The sequence below is a fragment of the Sycon ciliatum genome, chromosome 4, assembly GCF_964019385.1.
Source record: "Sycon ciliatum chromosome 4, ocSycCili1.1, whole genome shotgun sequence".
In the NCBI taxonomy this organism is placed as follows: Eukaryota; Metazoa; Porifera; class Calcarea; order Leucosolenida; family Sycettidae; genus Sycon; species Sycon ciliatum.
In genome coordinates, this window is record NC_088646.1 from 41065244 (window position 1) to 41086062 (window position 20819).

The window sequence follows — 20819 nt, forward strand, 5'->3', positions numbered from 1 at the left end:
CAAGAACAGAAAAACGTGAGCGATGTGGTCATCATGTGGACCATGAGTCATGACGTGACGGACAGATGTGGTAGACGGTAGAGTCAAGGCGTAGCTGGTAGGTCACTGCACACATATGCACAGTTCAGTTGAGCCAGTTGCTGTTGTGCCAGTTCGTCCCCGAGTTGTTCACAGCTACAGAAGAAAACTGCTCAGTGGTGTTACTCGTACTTGGTTGGAAAGGGAATTCGGTCAGTAGCCACGAAAAAGGGCTTCACTCTTCACGTCGGGCTTCGCTCGGGTGATTGTGTAGTCTTCAGTTCCTTTTTTCCGTTCGTAAGGAGTTGATCGCTTGGGTCACGTCAGAATTTGAGTATCTGCTACAAATTATCGTAGATCGTGTACCCTTCCAGCACTCTCTGCATCTGGCTCTGTTTGACCTGTGAAAGTGTCGTCCCCTGATCCGCTTCATGATGAATTGTTCTCTATTCCCCGACAATCCCAATCACTGTGTAAGTACCGTCGTGTGGGCCGGCTATAGGCTATAGCGCTATGTCCAGATTTACGCGTAGACGAATGTGATCGTGATAGTTGTACAAAATACATTTTAGATATGCTCAGTTTTTGAATTTATAATGTTGAATGTTCGCTGATTTTGCATGTCGGCGTTGAAGTGATCAGCAGGATGCTGAGTTAGTGCCCGTCTTCACTTCTGCTGAACTTGCTTCTTGGATGAGAGAAGACAAGAGAGAGAGAGGGATAGCATGGAGTCAACCAGTTGAAGAAAGTGGTACACCGATACACACACACACACACACACACACACACACACACACACACACACACACACACACACACACACACGCACACACACACACACACCGACACACCGACACACACACACACACACACACACACACACACACGAACACACAGACACCCACACACAGACACACAGAGAGAAAGTTATCTACATCACATGGCAGTGCAATCAGACCTCTTTAGTCCGGCATCCTTGATATCCGACAGGGTTTCTCAGCTAACAGGTCGTGGGCGCTTATTTTACAGCGCTGACATGGCATTTGCAATCCGCCTCAGGGACGGTCCTTTTCCGAAACGAAACGCTCAAACTGTGTGTGCCTGTGTGCGTGTACATGTGTGTGTGTGTGTGTGTGTGTGTGTGTGTGTGTCTGTGTCTGTGTCTGTCTGTCTGTGTGCGTGTGTTGTGATGGTGCATTGCCCGTACAGACTGTCATCATAAACATTAGAAGAGCATTCTCTACACTGTCCCTGGTAGGATGGTAAGTGAAGCCACTGACCAAGCTGTGCAAGTGATGCAAATTTGTGTGCTCCATGTTTCTCATAATAATACTCGTATAATAGTACTATTAGTACTAATAGTACTAATAGTACTAATAGTACTAATAGTACTAATAGTACTCGCATATGCGAGGTACGGCACTGTACTACTGTACTACTGTATTAGGTAGCGTTTCCGTTGAGTTACAGTCTATTTCCTATTCACAAAACACCATGAGTGTCCTAGTGTCCATAGCAGTGTGCTAGTGAATGGCAAAGGCTAATTCCTGTTTAGATAAGTGAATCCCAATACAAATTTGAACTCGGATGTTGAGCCAAAGTAATCATGGATTAAAAGAAAGGACTAAACGTGCCTTGTCCTTGTCAGTTTGTGCCTTTTTGTCGCACTCGCTGACTGTATAATTATGATCTGGTTACGTTGGTGGACGGTTACCAAGTAGTCAAAACTCGTAACATGTTGTCCTTTCTTTTAATCCATGAATCCCAATACACACAACATTATACACATGGAGGTGAACATGCTTCAACACTGTACAGAGCACCCCCCCCCTCTCTCCAGCCCTGAAGGTAGGTGTCCTCTGGCACTGCCTGCAGTACAGTAGAGTTGTGCGCCCAAGAACGTCCAGCCTGAAATGCGAAGAACGCCACAGCCTCAGGTTAAAAGAACGACGGTGTTGGTTTTCTGGCAGCTTGTGTGATACAAGTACATATGATCCAGTACGAATTGTTCGTGTAAACAATGCTCTTGGGCGCGCGGCTACTGTATTGTCATAACTACCTGCATGTTAACGTAAGCAATTGGCAATTGCTGCAGGGTATGATAGGGTGTTCCACTGCCCCCAAGAGCGCTCAATGCCCGTATAAGACAGAGCAATCTGATGATCGGGAATAACGTGTAGCCTGCGTATCACCTTGTTGACAGTTGTGCGGTACATTGCACATGCATTCATGCGTGACTCCGTGATTATGCATGTGTTGTGTGTTGTCTATTGTCATGTTGTGTTGTGTGTATGTCCTTGTGTAGTATTTTCGTCATCTTCATCATCTGGCTCTTCAGAAAATACAAATACTTTGTACAGGTAAGAAGAGGACGTATACCCTGTCACACCATGAATGCTATGATGTTAGTGCATCATTTGTGCTGTAGCTCTGCCTCTGGCTTCGGCTCTGGCTGTTCTTTAGTTGTCGGTGTGCATGTCTTAGTGAGTGCCGTGAAAACACTTTTCAAAACAGCATTCTGGTTCTACTGCAATAGTGTAGCTGTATCCTGACAATGTGACTGTGTATGTGTGTGTGTGTTTGTGTATGTGTGTGTGTGTGTTTGTGTGTTTTTGTGTGTGTGTGTGTGTGTGTGTGTGTGTGTGTGTGTGTGTGTGTGTGTGTGTGTGTGTGTGTGTTGTGTTGTGTCTTCTATTGCACAGCGACTCATCTTAGCCTTGACAGTGGCAGCAGCAATGGATAGTATTTCGTATCTAATGGTTAGTGTACCCTCTGAGACTGGTAGTCTCTCTCTCTCTCTCTCTCTCTCTCTCTCTCTCTCTCTCTCTCTCTCTCTCTCTCTCTCTCTCTCTCAGTGAGTACGTTCGATTACGCACTTGAATTGATTCATGAATCGATTCAAGTGCATTCATATCGTTCGATTTTCATGTCATGAGCGCTGGAATCGATTCAGAATCCATTCACCCTATTCACATGGGGTTAATAGCGCGGATCGATTCGCGGGCATAATCGAACGCACTCAGTGCCGTCCTTATCTGGCATCATGATGAGTGTTTTCTCATGCGAATGATGCCTGATGAAATTTGAAAGGGATTCACAGTGGGCAAGGGGAAAGGGCGCAACTGTGTGTTGTGCTTACAAGTTGTCACTGCTGCATTTGTGATGGTTGCTTGATTTTGTTTCCCTGTCTTCTGCATGCCCAAAGTGTACTACTAGTCACTAGTGCTCACCTCTCTGAGCTCTAGATTCCCTGATTCCCTGGTCTTGTTTGCGCTTCTACTGCAGGGTGCTATTCATGAAGAGAGAGAGCCAATTTGTGTGGTACAGGCGTTCTGGATGTCCTTCTTCGGTAAGATACCGCTGTGCCTGCATGTATGTAGTGGTTAAACAGGTCCATAGCGCTGGGATTTCAAGTAGTCGGGCCAAATGGGATTTTTGGCCGGAATTAGCCTTACTGACGAAAACCCCGTTTTGCATGAACTGGATGGGTCAACTTTGTTCGAAAGAAGGTCCAGGCGCTATGCCCCTGTCCTAGAGGCTGAAAATGAAAAGCAGTGGCTCGCTGGAAGGGAAAGAAGAAGAAAACACTTCTAAAGCCGTGTGATATGAGCAGGTGACCAGTAAGTAGTTGTGTTCGAAGTCTCAACTTCAAACCCAGCACAAGTTTGATATGAGCAGGTGACCAGTAAGTAGTTGTGTTCAAAGTCTCAACTTCAAACCCAGCACAAGTTTCAATGGCTTCTATGAAGTACTATCATGGAAATGTTGTCTTTGCCTTAGGTGACCGGTGTCTACGTGTGAGGACTTATGTGCGTGTCTGTACATATAATTATGTGTGTGTGTGTGTGTGTGTGTGTGTGTGTGTGTATGTATGTATGTGTGTGTGTGCGTGTGTGTGTGTGTGTGTGTGTTTCTGTGTGTGTACATGTGTGTCTGTACTTGTGTGTGTGTTGCAGACTGGGCAGTACTGCTGTGGGTGTGCTGTATAGCATTCAATCTCTTCATGAACGTCATCAGACTACGTAGAACTGAGAATTTTGAGAAGTAAGTCAATGTGCCGCTCGGCCCTGTTCCCAGTTTGGGGACTTGTTATGATTTGCATGTACTTTTTAACTTGTAGTACTATATGCCACTGGAACTAGTATTTATTCAATTATTGTACTGAGATAGTTTGTGGTTTTGAACTTTTTCTTCTTCTAATTGGAGACGTGGAGAGAGACAGACCGACGAACAGACACACACAGACACACACAGACACAGAGAGACATAGAGTGTGTATCTGTTGTTCTTGCTGCTGTGTGTGTATGAGGGGGGGGGGGGGGGTCTCCAGGGGGCGTCGCCGGGCAATGGTGAGTGGTACGACGGGGGGGGGGGGGAGGTTGCGGAGGTGTTTCCGGGGAAAACAAATTCGGATTTCTCAGCCAGCAGGGCACATCTTAGCGCTCTACAGGCACTCTGGCAGCTGGACTGACCATCCTGGATGAAAAATGGTACGACCATGGTCTACCGTGTGTGACGCCCCTAGGCACAACAGTGTTCATGCTCAGGTAACAATTGGTTGCCTCGGGAGATGGTACATAATTGAGTTTGGTATATCTGTCTGTCTGTGTATCTCTCTGTGTGCTCTGTCTGTCTACCTGTGTGCTATGTGTGCTGTATACGATTACATACACTATAGATGGTATCATGTGATATGCTGGGGGGTATCACTGATCATGGCCTGTATACCTATCAAGCAATACGGTCCAGCGGGTGCTTGGTGGTAAGTCTACCTGTCTGTGTGAGTGTGTTGCTGCTGCTGCTGTTGCTTGTGCCAATGTTGGTCAGCTGACTTGCTTGCTATTACCAAAAGTACATAACCACGTTATGTACTCTCGGTAATACTTTGCTGTAGATGGCATACAGGACTAATATGCTGCTATATATTCGTTGTGTTTAACTAGTTTGCATTAGGGAGGTTCCGGAGTACGATTTTTCGTGCCAAAATCCGAGTAGGCGCTACGAATTTTTTATACGTCGTTTTCGAGCAGTGAAGAGTTCCGGGATACGGAACTCTTCTTATGCCGTCATTGCCTAGGTTACGATCGCAAACACGTCACATTCCCGCGCTATGCCTTTTTACTTTGAAAATTTGTACTTCCTCCGTATACAAAAACTTCGTGACTTTTTTTGAAAGCTGCGCACAGCTCTGGAATGGTTCCGTTTGACTCGGAATAACACTCGTGGCATTGTCTAACCTGTTTACAAGCTATATACAAAGAAAAAAGCAACTCAGACGAATGAGATTGAGTTTTTTCAGAATCTTCGTCGCTCATGTCATTGTCACCTGACGACGCTGACTCCGCATCGCCAGTCGCTGCTTTCGCCCGCATTTCGTTCAGATTCTTGTCACCTGCAGTGATGGTCCGACGCTGGACTTTGGCTAAGTCCCCTTCATCTCTACGGAGAGCTGTGTACGAATCGGTGTCGACTATATTCAGTCGTTCCAACCCGCGACCTCCATTATGCCGTGAAACGAGTCGTACAAGCACATCCACACGCTTCGCATTTTCTCGCCAGGATAATCCTCCCAAGCATTCTACAATGGCTTCGAGGAGGTCCCTGCGATTCCCCTTGGCGACAAAGGAGACGTCTGACTGGGGAGTCTGAGAGGCGAAGAAAGCCAGGCTATCGACATTCTGATCCTGAGTCTGCGCTGGTTGCACGACAACTGAAATGTTTCATCTTGCCGTGCGAGCGAAACAAATCTATGTTCTCACGCTGAGTAGATCTATGCCTATGGGGCCGCGCACCGCAAGTACGAGCCTGGCCAGTTTCAGGGCAGCGAGTGCCGCGTGAGTCCGTGTTCCAGCCACGAGCTACACTTCGTCACTGTGTCAGTTTCGAGCAAGTAAGTGTTATTTTTTTCATTTGACTCTGGAGTTTCTGTCGGCAACGTCCTCACACGCATGGCGTCCGTGGAGAATCTGTTCGGGATCAACCAAACTAACCTCGACATGGACGTGGGTTGTCGATGACAGCCTTTGGCGCCGTTCGTTGAGCAGGTTCTTGCTCAAAAACACCGTTCAAAAAAGTCACGAAGTTTTTGTATACGGAGGAAGTACCGAAATCAAAACTTCCCGCGAAAAATCGATGTTCCTCGTACCAAATTTGTACGCGAAAAATCTTTCTGCACCCGATGACGCAAAATCTCCATACGAAACATGGTTCGTATGAAAGCCAGTCCACACGGATTCTCCGTGCCGAAAAATCGTATGGAGCACGCCTGGAAAAAATCCGTAGCGCCCATACGGATTTTGGCACGGAAAATCGTACCCCGGAACCTCTCTATTGCTTTTAGTTACTTCCTCGTCCACCCACATGACCCTACATCTCATTGCATTGTGTCTTGTGTGCAGGCCCACCGTTGTACTCCCTCGGCAGTTTCTATAAGCCCTGTTGTTCCTGGTCTTTCTTTATTGGCCTTCTCTGATTTCTGTGATCTTCTCTTGCTTGTGTCTGTGTGTGTGCGTGCAGCTGGATTGAAAGGGGAGAGACCGGACTGAGATTTGGCACGTAAGTCTGTACTTGCTGGCCACCTGCTGTACAGCATAGCAGCAGTACATGTACATGCTGTGCAGCATAGCAGCAGTACATGTAGTATTGTGGTGTTGGCTGCATGGGAGCTGTGTGTTCTTGAACATAACGTTGGCCCTCTCTGCTACTGTACTCACACGTACGTGCACACACACACACACACGCACACACACACTTGTAGTTGTAATTGTAATTTCTCACTGCCAAAACTGGTCACGCGGGTCTAGAAATTTGAAAGGAATCTTGGAAAGATGACTCAATTGGCTATTGTGTCGCCCAACGGCCGACACCCCCTGAAACCCCCCAACTCTGGGTGGACTTGGAAATGATGTTGTTGCTGCTGCTGCTGCTGCTTGTGTCTCTTCAGGTGGTATGTACCATTGTTTATCTTGATTGGTATGCTCTTCTTGGTCTACATCTACATCATCGTTACTATACAGAGACAGGTATGTACTGCGTACTGTGTACTGTGTGACGGCACACCTGGGGACACCCTTCACCTACCGTCTCTCTCTCTCTCTCTTTCTCTCTGTTATTGTCGCCATGCAGAGACAAACATGTGGTTCATGAGGTGTACTATCTTGCCCAGTGGATGCTGCAGATGTGGCACAACTCCTATTTGACTTTCAAGAATTCCTGTGCAGATGATCAGCATTCGAATTCTATTGCTTCATGCGATACATACGTGTGCGTGTGTGTGTGTGTGCGATGTGCGTGTGTGTGCGATGTGCGTGCATATGTGTGTGTATGTGTATGTATTTGTGCAGGTCCGTCGTTGGGATGGAACATACAATCCAGAGACACAGCGTGACAAGGTACGTGTGGTGGACACTGTAGTGTCACTGTACACAGTACTGCTGGTAGTGCCACTGTCAACCTGCTACTATTCATCTCACTATTGGGGGTCTTTGCTCAACACGTGGACGATCAGTGTGTACTGTCATTCAATCTCCAGACGCTGTGTGTGTGTGTGTGTGTGTGTGTGTGTGTGTGTTTCTTGCAACAGGAGCGTCTAAAGGAAGACGTGCGGCCTTTGAAAGCTTACCCTGTCATCTACTTGGTCTTGTCAATTTTCCCACTTGTCAACAGGTACTGTGCTGTGCGGCTTGGACATTTGCACATTACTGCTTAGTGAATGTATAGGCAGGCTGATACTGATGCTGTAGCTGCTGATACTGATGCTGTAGCTGCTGATACTGATGCTGTAGCTGCTGATGCTGATGCTGTAGCTGCTGCTGCTACTGTCTTGGGTTGAGTTGAGTGTTGTTGGTGATTGTGACTGCACAGCATTGTGCACTGGTGTGTTGTGCGAGTTTAGTTTCCAATACATGTAATCCCATTGCACATCCTCAAGTACATGTATGGAATGCATGGTTATTGGCTTAGTGCATGTGAGTGTGAGAGTAGATGAGGAGCACACTGTTCACCCCTCTCACAACCATTCCCTGGTGGCCATGTACGATGCTCCAGTAGAAGCTACATCAACGCACAGGGGGCTCATACCTGCCTTTGTACATCTTGTATGTTTGATTTCTAATTGTAGAATCCAGAATGCAGTTTCCAACGACCAGGCCATATTTGCGTTATGGGTACTGCACGCAATATCCTCACCGCTTCAAGGATTCTTTAACTCAGTGGCCTTTGCGCTGGACAAAGAAACCTTCAGCCGGCTAAACCTAACACAGATGAGGGTAAGGCTTACATTTCACTGGATTTCTTCATGACGAATGTACTGCACGACACGCGCGCGCGCGCGCACACACACACACACACACACACTACTACTACTACTACCGTACTGGCAATATATGTTGCCGCGTAACGCGTAACGCAGGGGGGTGCGGCGTAACGCGCGACCAGGCTAGTGCGACAAATTTTCGTTGCGTTCGTAACGCGCGTCCGGCGGGGTGCGGCGATCTTTTCATTGCAGTTTGCACTGCAAAAAAAAGGCTGAAAACTGTGAAAGCACGTGTACCGCGTGGTGAAAAGTTCAAAACTGGACGCAGCAGGAAGTCCTGACACTCGAAGGCGCATCATTCAGTGGTTGGCGATCTCAATGGTTTCTTCTTTCCCGAGGTCGTTTTGCGAAGAAGAGCGATGTGTTTACCAGTTTCCTTGTGACAATGCGGCAATATAGAAACCTGTGTAACGGCTCCTGTGCGACTTTGCGTGTAACGCCCTGCGTGCGGTAAACATGTGCCAATGTAACGCTTCATGGCCTCACTGCGACCATATATATTGCCAGTACGGTACTACTACTACTAGTACTACTACTATAGCATGGCTGCCCCATAGGGCCACGCCACTCCCTTGTGACAGGGAGCCAGAGTCAGGGTAAGAAAGTCAATGCTGGCGAGCCACATGCCGGGTGAGATCTTGTGGAAGCCGAAAACGTTTGTTGCAGAGACGGCACTCATATTCGAAGGTTTCCCTCTGTTTACAAGTAGGGCGACTGCCACGGCTGCATTTGTGCCGCTTGAAACCGGATGGCGAAAACTGGCGTTGGCACATTGAGCATTGGAGTTTGCCACTGTCCAGGAGAATCGACTCTCGACTAGACGAGGGCGGGCAAGCTTGGGTGCTGATCGTACTGCAGGTGCACTTGTGGACAGCACGGCCTCCAGCGCTGGCAAACCATCTGCTGCAGATATCGCATTGGAGTGCACCACGCTGGAGATGGATAGGCATCCTCTTCTGAGCGGTACACTTGTGACGAGCCATGTAGTGCGGCTTTGCAAATGTTCTGCGGCATACGGTGCATTCCACGCGAGCAGGTGCTGGCTTCGGTGGAGGTGGTGTGTGCACAAACTGGCGCCATTCAGACCTCTCCGAGGCCACGTCAAACCAGTTTGGAAGATGTTGGAGGTCAACACGCAACACGTCCTTCCAGCGCCGACGAGGACCATGGGCAGGCTGGGTCGTTTCCAGGGACCCAAACAAGAGCTGTCGCGGTGCACGCTCAGGTTCAAGGCGTACAACATGACCAAGCCATTCGAGGCGCCGATGCCGGATCTTCTCAGATAGCGCAATGGGATCTCCCCAGCGATCCCGCAGCTGCTGTGAGGTGATGTGCTCTTTCCACTGAGCGGTTCTGGACACACCAATAACAGCCCGCAAGCATCGATGGTGGAAAGTGTCTATATGCCTGAGGTCGGCTTGGAGTGGGGTCCCAGTGTCTGCTCTAGGATTGTAGGACAGCCGGGTACACGTGTACCTGGCGCAACCATTTCAACCGGGTCGGAGCCGGGTACACAATCATGTACCTGGCGCTGTCTCACCAGCCGAGTCACATGCTTAAACTGGTTGGTTGGCTTATTTTAACTCGGACTATAAACGGGAACTAGGCCCGTTTATAAAGGCGAATAGATAAGCCGCATTTAGAAAAGAGAGGACAGGAATTAGAAAATTACGAAAAAAGAAGAAGTATCTGACACATACAAGCCATGTAGTCAGTCCTTTCAAAGTTCGAAAGTGTAAAGTACCAACCGGGTCACAGGTGACCCGGTACTATATTTTCAACCGGGTCCAAGCGCCGCCCTACCGGGTGGATTACCCGGCTCACCCGGCGCTGGAGCAGACACTGGGTCCAACATTCAGCACTGTACAGTAGTATGGACACTACACAGGCAGAATACAAATGTCTCTTGGTGGACAGAGACAATGTGGGATCACGGAACACCTCCAACAATGCACCAAAAGCCTTAGCGCCGTTAGCAATGCGACGAGCGACGTCGTGACAGGATCTGGTGTCAGGTGTGATGACGCTACCAAGATATACAAAAGACGGTACACATTCGACTTGGTCGCCAGCAACCAGGATGGGGGCACAATCCGCCTCAGAAGCAAAATGACCCGCAACGAAAAACTTCGTTTTGGGAATACACGCACACACACACACACTACTACTACTACTGTAGCTTGGCTGCCACAAGGGCCACACCACTCCGAAAGGAGCCAGAGTCATTGTCAGGAGCAGAAACGGAGATGACGACTCAGGTCACTCTGTCGACGGAACTGACGGCTGCAGCGAGAACAGCGAACACCATACGACGCTCTATCAGACTTGGTTGCTCGATGGCCACGGTCGCACTTGTGACGTCTGAAACCAGGCACTGACTTGAACTGCCGATTGCATGTCACACACAAGAGAGAAGCTGGGACGTTGAGCGGAATAGGTGATGCCGGCGCGGACGCTTCCGATGGTTCCAGGGACAAACAATGATGTACACACAAGCCACCACGAGAGTGAAACCACCTCCTGCATGTACCACACTGCACAGCACCACACTGTTCCTGGATGGGGAGACTTCGTTCTGCGGTACACTTGTGTCTTGCTTTGTCACCTGGCCGACGAAACGAACGGTGGCAGATAAGACAGTCCACCCGTTGAGATTGGTCATGGGAAGGACCGCCGAGGCTCGGCCCAACGGCAGACACCCGCCAGGCAGATCGATCCTGAGCAATCCCATACCAAGCTAGATGTTCAATGCCGATGTGCCGAAGATCAGCCGAAATCACATCCCTCCAGCGACGACGGGGACCACACGCAGGCCGAGGCGACGGTAGGAAGCCAAACAACAGCTGCTTGGGCACACGAACATCCGACATGCGGGCCACATGGCCAAGCCATTCAAGCCTCCGCTTCCGAAGCCGGGAGGACAATAGCGATGGATCACCCCACATCTCTCGGAGCTGCTCATTGGTGATGCGTTCCTCCCACTGTTGTGTTCGCGAAACACACAAGATGCTACTGATGCATTGGTGGTGGAAACTATCGAGGCGCCGGAGGTCACCCTGCAAAGGGCACCAGCACTCCGAAGCATACAGTAGCACTGTCATCACACAGGCGTTATACAATCGGCGCTTCACATGGAGTGAAAGATCACGATTAGCAAACACATCCTGGAGCGATCCAAAGGCACGCGAGGCGAGTGACAAACGCCTCGAAACGTCTCCTGCAGAACGCGCATCCGGAGTGATGACAGAACCCAGATAAACGAAGGAGGAAACATTTTCCACCACCTGTCCATGAAGCGGAATGCCAGCAGTGTCAACTGAAGTAACACCAACACCAGCCACCATAAACTTGGTCTTGGGTATACTCACAGTGAGGCCAAATTCAGCAGAAACATCCTGGAACGCCGTCAAGGCCAACACAGCATGCTCCCGCGAACCAACTACAAAGTTTGCATCGTCCGCATACTCAACATCAACAACAGCGGTCTGCTGATAGGTACGGGTTCGTCGTGCTGGGTTGAATAACTGGCCATCCAAGCGATAGTGAAATTGGATGCCACACACACACACACACACACACACACACACACACACACACACACACACACACACACACACACACACACACACACACACACACACACACACACACGTATAGTATGTGTTTGGTTGTACTACTAGTATACTGCTGTGAGTTCATCGGTTCCAGGAATTTATCTCAATGCTGTATCTCACCTCCGTGTTTCTGTTTGCCTAACTGTCCGGCTGTGCGTTTGTGTGTTCCGTTGCATATGTGTGTCTTTCTCTATGCATGTGTATGCATGCCTGCCTGTCTGTGATTGGATATGTGTGTGTGTGTCTGTGTGTGTGTCTGTGTATACATGCCTGCCTGCCTGCCTGTCTGTGGTTGAATGTGGGTGGATGTGTATGTGTCTGTGTGTATGTGTGTAGATTGCATTTCAAAGTCGGCGTGCAGGCAGGAAAGTGCAGGAGTATCCGAGCGGTGGCGGTGGAGGCACATCCGATGGAGATATGGTGCCAATTGCCGACCATGCCGAATCAGAAAGTGAATAGCCACTGTCTTGATGATGCTGTTATCTCCACAGTCAGTATTGTGGTAAATGCGTAACCAGTAAATAATTATTGTGTTTCAATGATGCAAGACACGCGGCTGAATACGCTTACTTGAACACTGGAGCCAGCCATACTGGATGGCTGCAATCTCTCTATCTCTCTCTCTCTCTCTCTCTCTCTCTATCTATCTATCTATCTCCACTTACCTGTCTGTCCGCCTGTGTCCCTATTAGAGACTGTGGTCTGTGATTGTTAACTGTTGAAAAGTTACTCCTGATTCACCTCATACCATCACCATGTGTTGTGTGAGGTGCAAGCACACCACACAGACACACTGCATACTGCACACTGCACCCTGCACAGTCGTCACCTTTTGATCACGTAAGCGTGCACGTGTAAACAGTTGACTATGCTGGGTTAAATCACCTAATTATAATGCTATTAACAACATCGGCCCCGGTGGTCCAGTGGTCCCGTGTATCCGTCGAGCACTTTGATTCTAATACTGTCACTGCACTAGCACTGCGCACAGAGCACATTCACTTGCAGCATTTCTATACCAGGGACCACAGCAGATCAGAACTCCTGGAGTCCTGAGAGGAGATAATGTTTATCCTGTGGTGCATGTGCGGGGGCTTGTGTGTGTGTGCGCGCGTGTGTGTGTACGTGTGCGTATATGCATGCTCTTCTGATGTGCCCATCTCGTGAATCGCAGGACCTGGACCAGAACACAACTATCGTGCTGCGGACGATGTGGCTAATACGACAACGGGCGCTGCTGCCGCTTCCGCCGGTGGTGTCACTGTTAATTTTTAGTGTGACTTGACTAACTTACACTGCCGTACGGATATGTGTGTACCGGTATGACTACGCCGCCATACGAATGTATGTATGATTGCTCTCAGTCTCCGGATCCATGCCAGTTGTGACAGTATCGACAGGCGTTACCATGACCACACGCGTTGTTTGCACCTTGTCTAGCCTGTTGTGTAGGCATGGTAACCTGCGGCTGTACCATGCGTGTAAGTTACTGTACGTGTACTATGTGAATACCGATTGATCTATCAATGATGTTCAGTGGCGATTGATGAGTGGTGCGAGGTAGCAAGTAAGCAACGTTTGGCACACTGCTCACCTCACCTGTAGTCTCTCTGTCCATCCACTCTTTGTCAGCAACCTGCCTAGATATGGCTTATTGCCATCTCTTAACGTCTTGCCGGCCACCAGTTGCCATGGTAACTGGAAATGGGTCTGGCGGTCTAGCCCTGCTTCAAGTGTTTGTTTCTCAGCAGTGTAGGATTGTGCCCGTACCGAGAGCAGAACAGTCATTGTCTATGTGACTAGCGGTACATGCAGACTGGCAGTGTGCTACGGCTGCTTGATTCTCTTTGATCTGCTGCTTTTCTCACTTGATTGTGACTACCTATAGTATAGTCTATAGCAAGAGTACATGATTGTACTCTTGTCAATAGTGATACACTGAACTATGTGATATGGAGACGTCTCGATTCGGCGTGTCAGGCATAGCCAGTAGTGTCTGATCTATCATTGTTTAGATTTGCGTTGATTGGTCTTGTTCTCCGTGCCAAAGCGGCCCTACTTTCTAGAACAGTAGGTATATTTATTCTGTCGTCTCCAAAAATCCTTTCTAGCCTTGTTTGTGTAGATTTTTAGCCGTGTTATGTGTATTTGCTCTTTTATTTTTGCTCCGACTCCTTTGCTGCTTGCAGACATGCTGTTATGTTGACCAATTTGTCTCCTTGCTGTTTGAACAATAGTGTCACAAGTAGCGCTCCCCTGATGTAACTGCTGCAGTGAGACAAACTTGACATGCATTTCATGTGTTCGCTGTGAAGTAATAGTTGCTTCGGCCATTGTTGTATGATTGGCGAAGGAGCCGGGTGAAAAGAGGGCCTCATCCGCAGGGAGTAGTAAAATACCTATTTACTACTCCCTGGTCATACCAAGAGTACATAGAGGGTTATGTACTCTTGGTCATACGTTAGGTCTGACTGTGCCACCAAGCGGAATGATACTCATACCGTGCTTGGTGAATGTGCAGGGAGATACATGTACATGCATAATCGAAATGGCTAGCTGCATGGCTGGAGATTGATGAGCATAATTAGAAGTCAATTTCATATTATTACTGCCCTACATTTTCACGCTGATTTACTTTTGCGACTTCACTCCCATCTGGGAAACCGCTAACGTTTCCAGAACGCAACGGTTTCCTGGTTTAGAGTACCCCCCCCCCCCCCCTTCTTGACACAATGCACAAGTTGAGGTTTCAAGGGGTACAAGTACACATTGTAGTTATCAGTCGTTCAGCAGTAGCAAAGTGGCAGCAGCAGTTTTATGATGAAGCTGGGAAAGGCAAGAAGCTATTATGGCAGATTTGCGTGAGTGTGCAGTGGTGCATGATGGCTGGTACAGTGGGCACACGCGGGCACGATGTGTGCAGAATGATTTTATGAAGCAGAAACTAAATATGAGACAGCAGGCATCGCTTACAACACAGATGACAGCACATGGACAGAAACAGGCCTGGTAAACTCTAACAAACAAAACACACGAGCTACAGGTGTGCAGGACGGCAACATTTCCGAAACAATAATTATGATACATACACTTGCAACACGCACGCACACACACACACACACACACACACACACACACACACACAATTGTGCAAAACGAAAGGAAGGATAAAGATCATACGGTGCATGTGGGGACCAGAGCACATGCAGACCTGTGCGGCACTGTACTGTTAGTACTATTACCACCAGTACTGCCCTACACAGGACCTGGTAGAGTGGGCATGGTGCAGGGCATAAAAATCATATACATGTACACACTAGGTCTACTCCCCTAATATCAAGGGCAGAGCTGCTAGAGTAGAGCGGAGGAGCGGTTACATACCACAGAGCAGACACACACACACACAAGCGTGTAGCCACTCTGTGTAAGTTCTAGGCGGCAGAGAGAGAGAGAGAGAGAGAGAGAGAGAGAGAGAGAGAGAGAGAGGGAGAGAGAGAGAGAGAGAGAGAGAGAGAGAGAGAGAGAGAGAGAGAGAGAAAGAGAGAGAGGGGAGGGGGGGGGGGGGATGGGGACAGGATAAGGTAACTGAGACCTCCAGCTGACTAAACAGCACTAGTTCGGGAAAGAGAAGCACAAGGCGGACGGGGAAGCGCTTGCAACGACAACAGCAGCAGTGCCGGCGGTGGCTAGGTGTGTGGTCTAGAGACACTACTCACTAGTCACTTGCTGCGAGAGTGAGAGAGAAAGAGGGAGCACATGAGAGTGACGGTCAGCCCTTGTGGTGGTTTTCGGGGAGACTTGCAGCACTTCAGCGGCAGTTTCGACCTAACTAGAATTATCACCATCTTTGGAGCGCTTTCAAGAATCACCCGCTGCAAGACGCATCTACAACAACACAATCACATCAGAGACACACCACACAGCATATTCATACCACAACACACAACACATGAAAGCATTCAAAGCAGTTCTGTCTCTTGCAAAGATACGCGTAAGGCCAATGGTACACGTACTACACGAAATACGGCGCCGTGTTTAGATGTGTGTTGTGCCCCCCAGAACATGCTAGGCTTACTCAGCTGATTCAGTGCTGTCTGTGTACAATAGTACTTGCTCAACTAGCCACCCATGACACAGTCTAATACTAGTAACACACATACTGCCACAAGACCAACACAGTGCATAGAGCACTTTCAAAATACACAGTGACACGTACACGTGTGTGCATGCACGTACGTGTGCACACAGACAGGAAGACAGACACACAGAGAGGCCGACAGACACACAGAGAGGCCGACAGACACACAGAGAGGCAGACAGACACACAGACAGGCAGACAGACAGACAGACAGACAGACAGACAGACAGACAGACAGACAGACAGACAGACAGACAGACAGACAGACAGGCAGACAGGCAGACAGGCAGACAGGCAGACAGGCAGACAGATAGGCAAACAGACACTGGCACAAAAAAACTAACCTGTTCTTCTTGCAATGCCTTGATCTTCGCAGGATTTTTCAGAGGACGACCACGGCGCTTCTTTAGCTGTATAATAACAACAACAGAGACAACAACAGAGACAGCGACAGAGACGACAGAGACAGCAGCAACAATAGCAGCACCACCACCATCACCAACAGCAGCAGCAATGAATTGGGTCAAGTTCTTCTTCTTTTTCCCGTAGTACGTGTAGAGTGTATGCGGTGAATAGTGAATATTTTATTAGTACCTCGAAGTATGGCAAATGGAATTATTTTAACGGGACAAGCCTTCGCCATAACCCCAATTTCACAGTCCCCTGCAGGGAACAATACTGTTGATGTCTCTTTGACACTCTTGTGATGTGAGTACCTTGGTATACATCATGGACCTGGTGTGTTGACATGGGCCCAAACCTTGATACGAGGAGAAGAGAGAGAGAGAGAGAGAGAGAGAGAGAGAGAGAGAGAGAGAGAGAGAGAGAGAGAGAGAGAGAGAGAGATGGGGGTGGGGTGGGTGTAGAAGCTCTAGGGAAGGACAGCTGCTCTTACCGGTTGTAAACCTCCTGGTGCAGCCAGTGGACATTGTTGTGAGCTTGAAGAGCCTGCCAAGCATAACACACAACGCACAAAACACACCGGCGTACAGGCAGCACATACCAAAACAGTAGATAACTAATATCGATGTACATGTCTGAGTGAACAATACCATTCTCCACAGTGTACAGGGATGCATTGCACATACAAAAATAGACATACAGTCGTCCCTCTCTAATCCGGCACCTCTTGCAACGGCATTTTCTGCTGGATAAACAAGGGTGCTGGATTATCAAATCCTGCCCTCCAACCCGGCCCACATGTTATCATACATGTTCGTGTCGTACGTCAAAATGTAGGGATTTTTGTGTCAAACCAAGTACTTTGTGGAATGCATGTCTATAACATACACTTGGGAATATCTTATGCACTAGCATAGGATATTCCCAAGTGTATGTTACATGTGTTGTGTATGTTACAATGGTCCCTGACTGTATGCGATGTACAACTGCTGGATTAGAAAATCGAATTATGTACAGTTTGAGTGATTTGTTGCAGAAAATCGCTGCTGGAGGCGGAATTCAAGTGCCGGATTAAAGCGTAGAAAATGAACTGAAAAAATCCGTTTTGCCAGAAAGTGTGCTGGTTTGCAAGGGTGCTGGATAAATAAGTGCCGGATTAGAGAGGGACGACTGTAAGTCTGTATACTACTAGGAACATGTAACCCTGGCAACACGTAACCTTAGCAACACAAACCCTTACTGGCCTTAGCAACACATACCCTGGCCCGAGTAGCACATAACACAGGAACAGTTGCGCCAGAGCAAGATGTGCTACTGATTGCAACGAGGTTAGGATTCGACCACATGGCGATGATAGAGAGAACAAGGTTCAGGGAAAACCTACTTTGATATACTCCAAGTTCTAGCATGCAACACTGGTATGCAGGACCGGTGGAAGCAGTGTTTGATTGGTCCAGTAGTATTGCGCCCTGAAATAGAATGAGTGTCGTTGTGATAACATCATTTACGAGTGCGTTGTTACGATACAGTGTTTGTTGTGTGTTGTGCGTGTTTGTCGGATAATAATATCAATAACAATACGCCGATATAATTAGTTGCATCGATAGTACTTACGTTGTTGCTTGCATTCTCGCTCTCCACAGCAACTCCATTGCGTGCTGCGTTCTATGTATTCCTATTCTGTACACTGACTCTCTCTCTCTCTGACAGGGTTTGCTGTCACCCTGTCGCTGGGCGCAAGCACCCTCTGACAGACCAAACCGATTCACTTCATCTTTGCAATATTTATCTCCTTTCGATTTGAATTTCTGTTTGTTCTGCACTCTGACTTTTCCTTGTTGCACCTGCGCTTTTGGCTGCGGAACTAACTTTGCTGTCGCCATTATTATATCCATGGTTACGTTGACTCATCGATGCATCATGCATGATTTGTGATCATCTGCTTTTTTGATCTTCATGCATGCACGCACTGATGTACACATAAGCCAATGCACGCACGGATGTACACGTAAGCCAATGCACGCACCCGGGCACGTTTTGCTGATGACAGCGATTTGGCGATCGTTGTTAAATAAATGTTCAGACATGGCACGTGCTTGTTGCCAGGAGACGGCCAATGAGCGGCCAGAATAAGCAGTCAAGATCAGTCGATCTTGACCGCTTAGCCGGTCAAGAACAGCAGTCGTCCAGCATCGCGCCGCACATGCGCATTTACCATTTTTCGAAGTCCTTGCCTTGGGCAACATCTCCGACGAGGACTAAAAATTTGTCTCCCTTCTCCAAAATTATTATATGCTCACTACTGTCTTGAACGTCTGCAGGGAGACCAGAAACGCCAACCGACCTTGCAGCTGGTCCTGTTTCTCGCGGTGAAACGTACACAAGGGAAGCAGACCTCCACAAGTACATTTTGTACCTGCCCTAAGGCTGCAGCTTCTCAGCACTCGCAGTTGAACCTTACTCTGGCAATCATCTAACTCGAAGAACGGGTTTATTCCGAATCCGTCATATTACTGGTACTAACTTTCAATTTTGGATCGGGAAATAACTTCTCCGGAGCCGTTTTCAGTTTGAATCTTACTCTCCAATAAACAGCATCACCCATTTTGCTTTTCATTTCGAAACTGAAATAAAACCAACCTTGTCCGGACCGAGTAAAGTTGTTTGTGAGGTGGGCCTTGTCTGAAGCGCAATCCTACACAGTTGCGTCGGGCATGCCGCTCTGATCAGGCCCTCGGTCATGTGAGTGATCTTGCCCTCGGTCGCGACGCCCTCGGGGCTACGCCCCTTGGGCGTCGCGACCTCGGGCAAGATCACTCACAGACCTCGGGCCTGATCAGAGCATCATGCCCTCGCAACTGTGTAGGATTATGTATTTCTTGGTTCTTTTCTTGTTGTAATCTTCTTGTAAATATCTTAACTTAACTTTGTTTCTCCTACCTGGTCGCTTGGTGCACTGGTTTGTGTGAGCGACGGTAATGGTGGTTTGTGGAGTACAGTAGTGAGGAGGATTAGACAACAACTTTTGGTCCCGAAACCCTAGCTTGAGGTTGAGCCGTTCAGGGCTGTTTCTTTGTTTTTCAGTTCTCTCGTTCTGTAAGTGTTTGTAGCCTGTAGGGCTGTGTTAACTTAGTGGGTAGTAATGTCGTTGAAGGTTGACGGATTTGTTAAGCCTTTCAAGGGTAAGCACGACGACTGGGACATGTTCTGGGTCAAGTTTCAGGTGACTGGCGAATGTTCTGGTTGGGACACCGAGGAAAAGCTGATGACAAGGCTGCCCCTGTTCTTGGAGTCAGATGCTCTGTTAGTGTACTCCAAGATGCCGACAGATGACAAGAAAAACAAAGCCAAGGTGGTGAATGTCATGAAAAAGACATTTGGAGTGTCACCAGGAGATGCTTATCGCCAATTCAGTAGCCGGCGGTACCGGCTGGATGAGACGCCTGAGGCGTATGTTGCGGACTTGCGCCGCCTGCTGTCTGCGGCCGGCCACTCCGGCGATGGTGATGACAACGCCGTCATCATTGAACAGCTGCTGGCGGTGCTACCTGTCCACTTGGAGCGCCAGATTCGCCTCTCGTGCGCTGGCGTCAAGTTCGCGGTACCGGAAATTGTGAGCAAGATCCGTGCCCTAGCCGTTGTGGATTCGTCCAGGCCTTATACGGGGATGGCAGCAGCAGCCAGTGGCAGTGCTGCGCCCCGAGGTGGCAGCAGCAGTGGTGGCACCAGCGCTAGTGGACAAGCTCCCAAGGCCAAGACACTGTGCTACTTGTGTAATGAGTCTGGGCACATCCGCCGGAACTGCCCGAAGCGGACTGCCAGCCGAGGAACAATGCAGTGTGTGTTCTGCGATAGGACCGGGCACGTGAAAAAAGACTGCTTCCAGCGGAAGAAGTGGCTGGAGGCGCAGTCGGCGAACGGCGTGTCAGCAGCATCTGTGGGCGGCGCAGACAAGGTGCTCTGCCTGCAGAATCATGCCCGCGGCGGGCTACCACGCATATACTCAGATGTCTCGTCTCCGGGCAGAAGTTGCTATCGGGCAACTGCTATCGTGGATACTGGTTCCACCCGCACACTTATTTCTCGTGCTCTGCTCGCGCACATGCCTGATGTGCAGTTGTCTCGTGCCGACAGCGAGTCAACCATCCTCGCGTTGGACGGCAAGCCCCTTGATGTACTAGGCTCGGCGCAGCTGCAGTTCCACCGCAATGATGGGCCGGTGCGCATGCCCCGCACATGTGTCGATGTACTTGTCGTCCCGAATTTATCGGTGGTGGCTGCTGATGTGTTGCTAGGCAACGACCTTGTTGCACGGTGCGGTGGCGTCAGCGTG

General features: G+C 48.9%; 2 protein-coding genes across 4 annotated transcripts in view; one reads left to right on the forward strand and one right to left on the reverse strand.

Annotated features, from left to right (window-relative positions):
• Positions 1-136: 136 nt before the first annotated feature.
• LOC135816205 (cyclic AMP receptor-like protein A) lies at positions 137-14234 on the forward strand. Of its 3 annotated transcripts, none has more exons than XM_065329605.1 (14): positions 137-491; positions 1228-1280; positions 2324-2378; positions 2721-2777; positions 3304-3367; positions 3975-4062; positions 4697-4780; positions 6535-6573; positions 6962-7040; positions 7362-7409; positions 7601-7683; positions 8138-8285; positions 12283-12448; positions 13121-14234. In XM_065329605.1, the coding sequence occupies exons 1-13, from the start codon at positions 450-452 to the stop codon at positions 12403-12405; spliced, it is 963 nt and encodes a 320-aa protein (XP_065185677.1). In that variant the 5' UTR covers positions 137-449; the 3' UTR covers positions 12406-12448; positions 13121-14234. The 3 variants fall into 3 exon arrangements, with proteins under 3 accessions (XP_065185677.1, XP_065185678.1, XP_065185675.1); XM_065329606.1 differs by having other exon boundaries at positions 12283-12436; XM_065329603.1 differs by having other exon boundaries at positions 12283-12397.
• Positions 14235-14693: 459 nt separating this feature from the next.
• LOC135816206 (probable global transcription activator SNF2L2) overlaps positions 14694-20819 on the reverse strand; it is a 33084-nt gene continuing 26958 nt past the window's right edge. Inside the window, exons 33-35 of the mRNA XM_065329607.1 lie at positions 16980-17032; positions 16429-16494; positions 14694-15831 (exon numbers count right to left, since the gene is read on the reverse strand). Coding sequence (XP_065185679.1) covers positions 15805-15831; positions 16429-16494; positions 16980-17032 — 146 coding nt within the window. The 3' untranslated portion in view covers positions 14694-15804. The remainder of the gene's footprint in view (positions 15832-16428; positions 16495-16979; positions 17033-20819) is intronic.

Excerpts from the sequence above, each read along its gene's own strand:
- LOC135816205 (XM_065329603.1), top strand. The coding sequence starts at position 450 with ATGATGAATTGTTCTCTATTCCCCGACAATCCCAATCACTGT. Across the intron at positions 3,368-3,974 it reads GTTCTGGATGTCCTTCTTCG|ACTGGGCAGTACTGCTGTGG; the intron begins GTAAGATACCGC and ends TGTGTGTTGCAG. Across the intron at positions 4,063-4,696 it reads AGAACTGAGAATTTTGAGAA|ATGGTATCATGTGATATGCT; the intron begins GTAAGTCAATGT and ends CATACACTATAG.